This window comes from Echinococcus granulosus, assembly GCF_000524195.1.
Source record: "Echinococcus granulosus chromosome Unknown EG_S00083, whole genome shotgun sequence".
In the NCBI taxonomy this organism is placed as follows: domain Eukaryota; kingdom Metazoa; phylum Platyhelminthes; class Cestoda; order Cyclophyllidea; family Taeniidae; genus Echinococcus; species Echinococcus granulosus.
Window position 1 is genome coordinate 138,182 of NW_020170463.1, and position 11,885 is coordinate 150,066.

At 40.2% G+C, this 11,885-nt stretch overlaps 1 protein-coding gene across 1 annotated transcript; it reads right to left on the reverse strand. All coding sequences in view use genetic code 11, as the record gives it.

The window, feature by feature from the left end:
• Positions 1-418: 418 nt before the first annotated feature.
• EGR_07648 (Receptor-type tyrosine-protein phosphatase F) lies at positions 419-11,790 on the reverse strand (the record flags this gene model as incomplete). The annotated part of the gene is made up of 6 exons (XM_024496897.1): positions 419-622; positions 756-856; positions 3,796-4,137; positions 7,884-8,219; positions 11,430-11,546; positions 11,745-11,790. The coding sequence occupies 6 exons, from the start codon at positions 11,788-11,790 to the stop codon at positions 419-421; spliced, it is 1,146 nt and encodes a 381-aa protein (XP_024348679.1).
• Positions 11,791-11,885: the final 95 nt, after the last annotated feature.

Sequence of the window (11,885 nt, forward strand, 5' to 3'; positions counted from 1 at the left end):
CACGTCACAACTAACAATTTTAGTCTGCCAATGCATCCAAAAACATCGCCCTTTAAGATTTTTTGAGCATTATAAGAGTTTGTGCTCTCGCTCCGCCGCTCCTGAGTGGTTCATACTAGGCGGGGGTGATCTCTAAGGGTCAAGGTCGATCAGTTACGATGAAGTAAAATCAGATCCTTTTACTCAAATTCTCCTTAGCATTCTCCACTGCGTACATGTGTCGGTCTTTTTTCGGCGGCTATCCAGTTGGGGGAGCTCGATAGGCACCTTTATTCATAACAATTGGTGACTCAGTTTATAAGAGTGACTGCAATTTATAACAAAGACATTTGGGAGATAAAGTTGAATTACGTCAGGTGTTTTAGTGAAGCAAAGTATATATAAGATGTTATGGAATGTGAGGAATTGCTAGATGAGTTTAGGACTTACCCCCGGGCAAAATGAGACTGTAGTGGTCATCACTCATTGGTCCGTCACCAGCCGCGTTGTAAGGGCTGATGGAGACAATGTAGGTGGCATTCGGGAGGAGATCTTCGAGGCGTATTTTTTGATTCGGTGTTCTCTTCACCTGTCTTGCACTCAAAGGATAGGCCTTTCTCGTTGTGTAGTAAACTTTATAGCCCTACAAGTCAAAGGAAGAACACATATTTACTCGCCCTACTATAACCAACCAAATAAATGTCTTCTAGTGTGGCGAATTTTCAAAGAATTGGCTGTTAATGTGTATCAATGCAAGTTTTTGGATATTCACTTACCAAAATTTTACCATTTGACAGTTGAGGTGCATCCCACGTGATTTCCAGAGAAGTGGGTCCACTCACACGCAATCGAATATCCTGTGGCGGTTCTCCGGGTGCTATGGTATGTCAGAGCAACAAACAATCTTACTGCTCAATTTCACTTATCAGCCTCTGTAAACTACCAAGTTTTCATTCAGTATGATTAGTCACAAAGGAGAAGATTGTTTTGGATTTAAACGACTAACATCTTCTTATGCAGTCTTCATTTAGATAAAAAAGAAAGTGGTGTATCTCCTTGACAAAAAAAAGTAAAAAGAGGCTAACAAATGAGCAAGACTACTCTTTGTTAGATGATAGTTTGTGACTGTCAACAAGGCCCAAGGACAAATCACTCACACGCATTAATCTGTACATATCCCCTTTTGAAAAGTGAACTAGTGGAGAAGTGAAATTTTGGCTCTCTCTCCCTCACAATCTGCTAAAGATTTTATCAAACCGTAATAAAGGGCAGCCATACACACAAATAATTAATTTTGCTCTCACAAACTCACGTGGTAAAATAGTGGAGGTGGATGAGGTCTTTCGATCATTTTGGCAATGTGTCCAACTTTTGACAGGCCTACTTATCCAAAATGATCGGATAATAAGTTGATCAATCACGCGAGAACGACAGTGAGGAGTAAACACACTGAGTGTGAGATGGAATGCCATCATCTTCCTTTCCGCCTCACCGAGTAGCTTCAGACTGAGTGAATCAGTACTAAGACCTTTTAGGTATTAAGTGAGCAGCGGCTCTCAATAAATGCCAGAGGAGAAATGAAGCGTAGTTAACTTCTTCTCCCTCTTTCTTCTCCTCTGGGAAAAATAAGTGTAGAGTTGAAGCCATCTATCCATGACAAGGTGGAAGGCGAGTCCCGTCAAGTCAAGGAATACAATTGATCGCCCAGCTAACTGACCACTCGGATGCAGCTAATTTTATGCTACAAGCAGTCAATTATTCCCTTTAAGTGCTTGTTTTTCATCCTTCCATGAAAGTACAAGCTTTTTAAAATGGATTAGTAATACAAAATGACGTCTTGCCAATAAAGTAGACAGTCTTTTGGACGGCACTTTTATCTGGTACAATCATTAATAAACGAGATAAACAACGTCATTTACGCAGGTAGCTTTGTTACCCTAAGGACTACTTACCTGTTGTATAATTTAACTGGGTCTCAATACAACCCTTGTAAGCCTGATTAGATAGTAAGGGCGTAGGAACGATCAATGACTCGGCTTTTTTTTCCTCCTCCGTAGTCTGGCCGTGGTTCTCATGGCTACTCCTTTTTTATTATACAGACTTTTATTAGTGTAATCTCCTGACCATCATCTTTGCTAGTGACTACTTACAATAGGTCAATTAAAAGCTGAAAAGATAGATGTGGAGTGTCTGTTGTTGATGCCAAGTGCTGCTATCATTCGCCTTTTTTTCTGATTCTGCTATTGTCTCTTTCGGAGTACATTGTTTGCAGCAGAGAATGCCTAAGTGGAAACTCCTGACTCCTTTCTATCATCAAACAATTGATGGAGATGGACAATCACACTGAAGAAGTCAAGTTTAAATGAACTATTGTGACGGAAAATCTCTATGAATAAATACACGGTAAGAGGAGGGTACTGAGTCACATGTCAACATATAGTAATGTGTAATTACATGAAGATCTCAAAGGGTAAAAGTCTGGTCTTAGCCGGGGGGAGGAAATCTAATTCCCGGGGGATGTGAAGCAATGGTGATTCCACTCCATTTTAAGAGCATCATTTGGCCAAAATTAGAGACTAGAGCCAGATTATGTTACATTGCGGAGGGTTGTGTTTCCAAACAGAGGAAGTCTTCTGTCAGTGGAGAACTCCAAAAACTACTATTTATTTAATCTTGTTTACAGGGTTGATTACCTAATTTTGTTTTCCTATTTCAGACAGAATTAGAAGAGGGTAATAAATACTCCTATCAACTGCCCGGCTAACATAAATTAAGTCCATCTACTACCAAGAGGGTATGGAGTGCTCAATTTTGGGCTAATTAACTACAATTTGCCAGCTTATTTGTATACAGTAGATAATGTATTTATGCGGTTTCGTGCTCAAGTCAGAGTAGAAACGGCTTTTAGACATTGATGACAGAAGTGCGGCCGTTGGAATAATTCATGAAACTGCAAACCCAACCGACAACGCGCACAGGCAACCCCAACACCCATTGGTTTTTATCAATACATTAGCCCTCCGCCCCCTCCCCTCCACTCGCCCCGCCTCCCACTCCCCCGCCCGACAATGTCAGATTTATCTATGCAGGGTCACGCAATATCACATGTAAACTAACTCCGGATCTGGTGGATCACTGATTATTTGGATAATATTTCAAACATTCCCGCTTAACTCCGATAAATTAATTTCATTTTAGCGTGTTTACCAGTTGGAGGCGGATCATGATTTTTAATAACTGACAAATGTTTGCTTTCACTTTACTGCTCCGGTTGATAGATAAATTCTACCTCTGTGAAAGGAACGAACATAATGTGCTATTGGCACTAAAAAGAAGGGAAGGTAGAGAGAAAAAGATGTTCTACCCGAACCACGACTTCTAATAATAACAGGAGATAATACAGTGGGGGTTCTACACAAAAGTGTCGGTGTAAATACTGTACGCCGGTCCGCTTACCCTTTTGTCATGGTGCATAAAGACGGCTTCTAGAATAGTGAGACGATGGGACATTTAATTGATGGGGGATGTTTTAAGCATGTCGTACATCGGTCAACAGTCGCCCAGTATAAAATCCTGGACTCCAGAGCAAATAATTACCAACTAATCAAGAAATTGCTTTACAGAGAGGATTCTTTCTAAGGAGAGGGTAAGATCACAAAACCATTTCAAAAAGTCAAAGCACGTTAGGTGGTATGATAAGTTGACCGTTCAAGCAGCCTTGGAGGTCTGGGTCAAAATTGCGAAAATAAAACAAAACACATTTTGCACTCTTTGAAAAAACAAGGCGAAAAATATGGCGCAATCGTCCAAACTCACGAATTTCAGCAGTTTGAAACTCCATCTCTTCACTAGGCAGTGAGAGTCCGACCCTCTTATTTACTGCTTGTACCGTTGCCTTGTAGGTGGTGTAGGGAAATAAGTCGGTCACATTGAAAGTCACAATCTGTGAGTCATCATTGAGAGAGGTGTGAAAGTCCTTTGTGTAGATGTCGGTCATCTGTCTCCGCAAATCCATCAGCGAGCCGAGACGTTTCTTCTTCGACTCCACCGTTAGCGTGTATGATTCAATTTCACTGACTTTGTGTGCTTTCCATTGCAGAACAGCGTAGGTTCCACCAACCGGTCGGACATCAATCCACGTCGGTGGATCTGGAAGTGCTGGGATGGAAAAAAGAAGTGCGTAATTTGTCTCTCCAGTGCCACGTTCCTTTTTTTCTCTTCGTACTCATAACAGAGGAATTAGAAAGCGGTAATTACTTCACCAAATTTTAAAAATAATATAATTTAGGTAAAATATAAATTTTATTTTAGCCGTTCCAGTTTACTGTAAGAACGTTGGTGAACCGAAAGAATGTTTAATTAACTTTGACAGGAAATCGAGAGATGATTAGCCTAATGAAATATGACTCTTACGAATGGGACTTAGAGAGGAGGTGACAAAAATTTATTAAGTTTGTTAACACGAATTTTTAAAAAGTAATATTTAAGAAATAAGTAAAACACAAAACATTTTGTGTTAAACAAGGCAAAATTTAGTAGTAATTTTTTATGAGTCCTCGGATTAACCGCCCAGGAAACACGAGACAGGTATCCACGATCACCTCAACTTCGGAATGGTAGAAAGGGAGGTCTCAAGTTGGTCTGGATAATATTTTGCTCAATGCTTACATATAATTTGTCATCTGTCAAAGAAACGTCAAGTATAAAGGGTGCCCAAAACAGGCTTATATTAACAAAAAAGGATGAAGGTGGAGTACGTAGATCCACCCACGGACCAATAACTATTGTCCTCAGAAGGCACTAGACACCTTTATTAAGAAGGATTTCTTATGATGAAAAAAAAACAGGCAGTGCTAATGCCTTAGTTCCAAAAAAAATTTACTACTCTATAACGGAATCAGAGCGAGACTTAGCATAATTTTGACTTATCGACAGACCTCGGCTCCTGGAAAATAAGCAATCCAGTTGAATTGGCTCATGTATTGTGTATATTTTAAAGGAGATGGAATTTTATGTAGCACTTTAAAAACCTTTTTAGACATTAGTGAAGCGAGAGAGGAGATATTTCTCTTAGATAAAATTAGTTCTCAGACATTGTGCAGTACCCTTGAGTTAGCTGCAAATTTGGGGAGTAAGGCTTTCATTGTGGGTAGTGGAACAAAAGGAAGGCCTAGGAAATACACTGTAACTCAACTGCGCATTAAAGTGTTGGTGGAAAGCACTGAATTTCACTTCATCGGCTTTTTATTCGGGCAATTACGACTTATCCTCCTAAAACATGAAACAGACTGCATGGAATTTTTAATTGAATACACTCCTATTTAAGTGTTGAAGTTGGACAGAGGAGGGAGAGTGGTAATAGGAATGACCTGTGCTGGCTTGGAGATTAAGAAATTGTCCAAAATGGGAGTCATTTTAATTTCCTCTAAACGTTAAGGCAAAAAGCCCTAGAATAAAGAGGGCATTGTGTCACTCCCATCGAAATCAACAATTGAATCAAAGTGGGATGATGAAACTTCCCTTGGTCCACTTTGCTTCCCCTTTTGAGTTTTTCTTATCTGCTCTGACGAGGGGGAAAGAGAGATAGAGCCAGTAAAATGAGTATGTCAGAGGTGTAGGGAGTTTTAGCCTTATCAACGACAAATATCTTTACAAATTAACTACTTCCACTTGGCATGCAAGAAGAAAAAGAAGTCAAAAGTCAGCAAAAAAATAAACTTTAGAACAAACATGAAGACATTGTGCCATTCACTTGTCCCATCTTTGTGGACCTCGTTGAAAATACTTGAAGGTGTGCGTGATTGTTTATGTATTGTATAATAAAGCAGAGAGAGAGAGAGAGAATGTACGTCAGTCTCTCACTGCCCACACCTAATTGTGTTCTCCCCTACTTTTCCTGCATTGTCAACCTTTTTGCCTAATGAACCAGAGGTATGTGATTACAGCCTGCCGACTTTACTAAATCATGTCCGAAGCTGTGTTTTCATATTTAATCCTTACAATGGAATGTGTGTCGTGTCACTATTGGCTTGTCATATTACTTTCAAATTTTAACTTCTTGAACGTGAATTGAATACCGGTGTAGCTAGTTTAAATCTCCAGCGACTAAAAGTCATGGAAGTCATTATCCAACTGAGTGCCATCCATATAGCATGCCATATCATGCTGCGTCACATGTCATGAGTCTAACATTAATAGATAATATTTAACTTAAAAGACTATCAACCTGAAAATACACAATTTCCAACAGTTTATAGACTTTCTTATTCTTGACATACAGGCAGAACCTGTGAGTCAGACCTCTTTCTTTATCTTATAAGACCACATAACCGAGGACACCATACCACGAAACTTGCAAAAGATATAAACCTTACGGGAGAAAGGGAGGGAGAAGGTGAGTCAGAGGGTGAAGTGAGGAGGTATGGAGAGTGGTGGACACTCGCCCATCCTTTTGCTCATCCTTATTCTTCTTATTTCCCTTGAACTTCTCCAAGTGATTGTCACCGTTTTTTGCCCCCAGCATAAAAAGAATCACATTCAGGAGATTATACGTGCTGCTAAAGAGCAGAAAAACCAAATTTCCATATTTATTTTGCCTCCTAGAGACAAAACACACTTTCAACTGCGTATTTTTTACAGTTTAATACATTCTTTTGTTAAAAATGTAAATGATAAATTAAGGAGAAATGGCTGCAATAATGATTGGGGATATTAGGCCTCTTTTGGCTTGTAAACAAGACTTCATCTAAGCCTAAATTGACCGCAGAAAACACCTGATTGTACTGATTTCTTCAACTGAGGTACAATTCATGCTTATCCACTACGCAATCTCAAGGCAGAAGAGGTTAAAGTGCCTAAGAGGTAGCACGGAGTATCAGGAAGAAGGAGACGAACTGGCACTTGCAAAGGCAACTGATTTAACCTCCCATTTCCTTCTTGATGACTTTAAACAGAGATACGCAAAAATACTTTAATAAAGCTGAATAAATTCATTTCCCATTCTTGTAATATCTTTGAAAAAAAGAAAAACAAATCCACTTATTTGGATTAAACCTTAGGGCCACCCAGGTCTGGATGGGTTTGGCAACCGCAGCAAAGGCATCAAAAGCTCTTCTTTTTCTTTTGTGTAGATGTGCGTGTTGATGCAAAAAATTCGCCTAAAATTCTCTATAGAATATGATGAAAATGAAATGTAAAGAGAAGAAAACACGAAGCAACAGTCTCGGCCTCTTTAATCAGCCTTTAGGCCATGAAACTGCCCATTTCTGCTTCCACCTAAAGGGGGAGTTAAAACGGGGTACAAAGAGTACTGCCTTCTTGAAAAAGAAGGTGTAAAAAAGCGGTAAAGACCGCACTCTTGATATTCCCAAATTTGATGTCCTGGCTGAGGGGGGAGATAATAGAAAAGGCATCACCTTGAAGCGCACCAACAAGAGAGTTCTTATTTTTTGCTCTTGCAAATTCAATTATTAAATTCACAAAAAAAGGAAATACAATAGCCTGCATCAAACAAACTATATGCAAGACTTATCAAAATTTATTGCTTCTCTCCCCTAAAAAAAACACGCACTTTTGCCTAGCCGGTGAATTTTCTATGAAGAGCACCATTAATCCATTCAAAGAGGAAGCAACCTTTCCTTGTTCTTTAAAAAGCTCTAAAGGGGTGGTTAAATCGCGGCTGCAGACATAAATTTGGTTTATGCGAAATTTCTGGACAAAAAGCATCCAAATTTGATGGTTTACTCATGGTCTGGATCTACTTTGAGCCACGGTGCCCACAGGGAATACCCAGTCACTGGTACCATAGGGCGGAGGTCCAAATTTCGTGCTTTACTTGCCTGACGTGAAAAGATAGTTCTTTCTTAAAGATGTTTTGTTATAAATTAGATTAACTAAAAATTTACGTTTGACAATTACGCTGATATTTCTTCTCACGATGCCTAAGCTATTCTTAGCCACACAGATGTACGTCAGTTGGTCGGTGATATCAGTCAGCCGTAGGGTTGCCTGTTGTGCCTGCGGCTTTGTCAACGGACGCTCTGCGTAGTAGTGAATGGGGCCGGTCTCGTGGAAGTCGCTTTTTCCTCCTCCTGGCGGTGCAGCCGGCGCAGACCCCGCCGTGGCCCACCACACTAATGGGAGAGGAAAACCACTGGCTTTGCAGGTGAGATTTGTCCCCTTTCCAGGTGAAACGAAAACTTGGGAGGGAATTCCCTTTATTGTTGGTGGAAATTCGATACCTGTAAGACAATACGACCAACGTTAGAGGGCTTTGTGGGTGATACGTGATGGTGCGCAGCTACATCCAGCACATGCAGGCGGGGGCATGAGTTCATTCATCATAACTGGGCAGTTTTGAAATCACGGGTGACTTTGATTCTATCTGGTAATGCATTTCATCAGAATTCACTGTCCATTCTTAGTCGACGGCGGAGGGTATCTTTTAGTCTTGCGACTTTTTCCCTCTCAACTTCGATAACTTAGGGAACAAAGATTTTTAATTGTGCTCTACAAATTAGTAACGAAGCATTTGTAACAATTTGGATAACAAAATTTCCTAGAAGTCTTAGTTTCTAAGACCAAGTTACAGCCTCATGCATACCTTCATGAGTGAAAGCGTTGCAAAGATTAAAGGTGCGGTCACCTTTTACATGCGTCCAGTCTTATTCCCTACCAGAGGCAGGGTAACAAGTACATAAATATGCAATCAAAAGAAACTCCGCAAATAGGGAAGTCCTACGTGTTTATTCTCCGGGTAGAAATTAAGTGGGATTTGTCCAGTGTCTAAAGTACTCATCGCCACCCAGCAATCACGCGGGTGCATACAATCACCAAGGTTGATTTCTTTCAGAGATACACTGAAACCTCTCCTTAAGTACAAGATCGTAAAACAAAAAGGACAAGAAAAGGGGCGATTGGAGAGAGGCTTTGGTTGAATTTCCTGTAAAAGGCTAGAAGAAAAGGCGGAGAGGTTATGCATTAAAAGTTGTTAATTGAATGAACGCCGACAGCGAGCACATGCAAGAGCGCAAGACAGGAAGCTTTCAACTATCTGGTCAGCACTTCACTTGCCCCGTTCGACTAGGTAATGAAAGAGCAGCGTAAGATTTCCTGTAAAGACAAACCAGTGACAAGGATTAAGGTATGCGCCAACTATACAAAGAGGCTCCCTAAACCCACTCAGTTTGTGTGTGTGCGTGGGCAAATTTCTCCCAGCAGCCTAGGGGATCACGAGCTACATACAAAATTACCTGTGATTGCAATACATTTGAGAGTTTAAGGAAAATATTTTGCAGACATTACATTAGTCAGTTTTAGCCCAGTACAGAAGTAAATGACAGTCTGAGGGAACTTTTAACTACAGGGAGATAGCAAAAACGTTGGTAATGGTGTGTACTGAGAAGGCGTAATAAATATGAACCCGGGGGTATTAGTCAGTTTTGTCAGGAAAAAAGATGGATCTCCACGCTTCCCTTTTACCTTCCATCTTTCCCCTGAACTCTGCTAATATCTGTGTCAGGTATGCTTGTTAGAGATTGGTCACGGTAAGGATGATGCTTGTGAAAAGGGACTTCCTAACTTTGTGGTTGAGGAATAAGTAATAAGGAGTAGGTTTTACTACCTAAACTGGAATAATTTGGCTGTACAGACAGAAAGGGTAAATGAACTTTTGAAAACGAATAAACACCATAATTTACTGTTAACTTGAAGTGATAGAATTCCTTAAAATGTGGTCATATTTCACCCTATAAATTAATGTTGATGGGTAGTGAAAAAGAAAATAAGGGGACTGCTTGATATAATATGTAGCCGTCAACATATCTTGGCTATTATCTGTAAGATGTTGCCATTTTCTGACCTTAGGTGACACTTGTCACTTCTCCACAACTAAAGAGTAGGTATAACTTCCAACCAAGTAAAAAAATCCCCAAAAATTTATAAGCTACTCAGAAGTTCCGACATAACAAGGCTCTCTGTTGATAGATGTTGCTAGACATCGGCTAAAAAACCCTCCAACGAGCAATACAACAAATGTGACGGTTGATTTGGTCCTTCCATTCACTATCTTACCTTAAAGTGATACGTTAACCATAGTTATAGATCATATTAATTTTGTAGGATTACCGTAACAGTTTTATTCCCATTCAACTCGTCTGCTTGTCTACCTTTCTTCTCCGAATCGCCTAGTAACAGGACTGTAAGGTAGCCAGACAAAAGCGTGTGAGATTTTATGATCAGAAAATAACCAACCATAAAAGTTCCTTGTGGTGTTTTACTCATTGAAGTCGAGTATGGGGTAGTGTATACTACTCTCCAAACCTCCCCACATCCCTCCCTATCCCTTTCCGTCCCACCATAGAGTAAATATCTCTTGAGTGAGTTTTGCGGTATAAAGCCCTCATTTGTGTGGTCTTGTAAGGTTAGAAAGAAGGATGCTCTTCTTATCTTGTCTTCCCGACTCACCAGTTTTAGTCCTGTCTGCTTTTTAAGAAGTAGGAGATTGGAATGAAAGCGGAGGCAAAGATAAAGTGGGAGTGGGAGAGGGATTGGGAGTAGAAATGCTTCTTGTATACATTTAAGAGGTGTTGAGTTGAGCGATTTTGGATGGAATTGTGCTTTAATCTTCATATTAAAAAATTCACAGCCACCAAAAACCTCAACCATTACATGTACACATAAAGGCGACAAAAAGCAAGTAGAGCATTGTGACAATGAAGTGGTACACACCTCAGAAGTGAGATTGTTGATTGCCGGTGGCTGGCAAATAATATGTTGGTTAGCTTATCACCTAGTGGAATACAAAGCCCATTTCTTGCCACTACTCATTCAGTTACCCAATCAGTCATTTGGTTAGCAAATAAACTTTTGGAAATGGCGCGTTGTCATAAAATTTGATAGAGAAGTGAGGAAGAATGGATTGACAGTCACCTGGTAATGATTGACTAATGACGTGTGACATGGCGTGGCATGTGGCATGACGCAAGTGTGGAACTCACTTGGTTGATACTTTCCACGACTTTTCAGCCGATGGAGCCTTGAATGGATTGAATCAACATTTATGTCATGTTAACATATTGAAACCCGAAAGTTTCTTTTGCATGTCAATATTCAGGTTTATTGACAAGTTAGGAGCGACACGACACTACATAGCACACCATGACACGTAATTTTCTTAACTATTAAGTCTGCAGTTTTCGTCATAAACTATGCTATAAATTTGATTGGAAGCATCCGAAAGTAAGCTAAACTCATTTCGTGAAGTTGACAGGCTGTGATCACATCACCCGAGCGTTGACAATGCAAAGAAAGTAGGAGAAAGCTCATTGCGGGACTGATAGATGTATTACCCCTTCCACTTTAGGCTAACGTCGGTATCACAACAACTCCCTATCACTTTCCCTTTAAAAGTTATAATTTACCCTGAAAATATTTGGAAGGATAGGACTTACGTCGAACGTTGAGGTGACCCGCGTCACTTATCGCCGTGCCAATAATGTTTCGGGCCATGCATTCGTAGACACCCGAATCCTCCTCCAAAAGCGATTCAATTACCAAGGATCCGCTTCCTGGACGAAGAAGACAAACAGTTTCCCCTTTTTAGTACAAAAATTAAAAGGCGTACTCCATTAAGGATAAGCAAAGCTGTCTTTACTCGCACACTGAAATCATGCCTCAGTCAGTTAATGTCGAATGTTACTGTAGCCTTTTACCAGTTCGCATGACTGCAAATATTTTTGTGCATTAGCATTTTTTGCCTTTTGTACCAAATAATACAGAGAGCTGGAAACTCATTACGACCTGAGCAAGCATAATCGCCAATTCCCCAGGGAATGTCAGTCCTCAAGAGCATTAGCAACGCATTTTCACTCTTCAAGGCTAGGACAAAACACACACAAATCCTATGG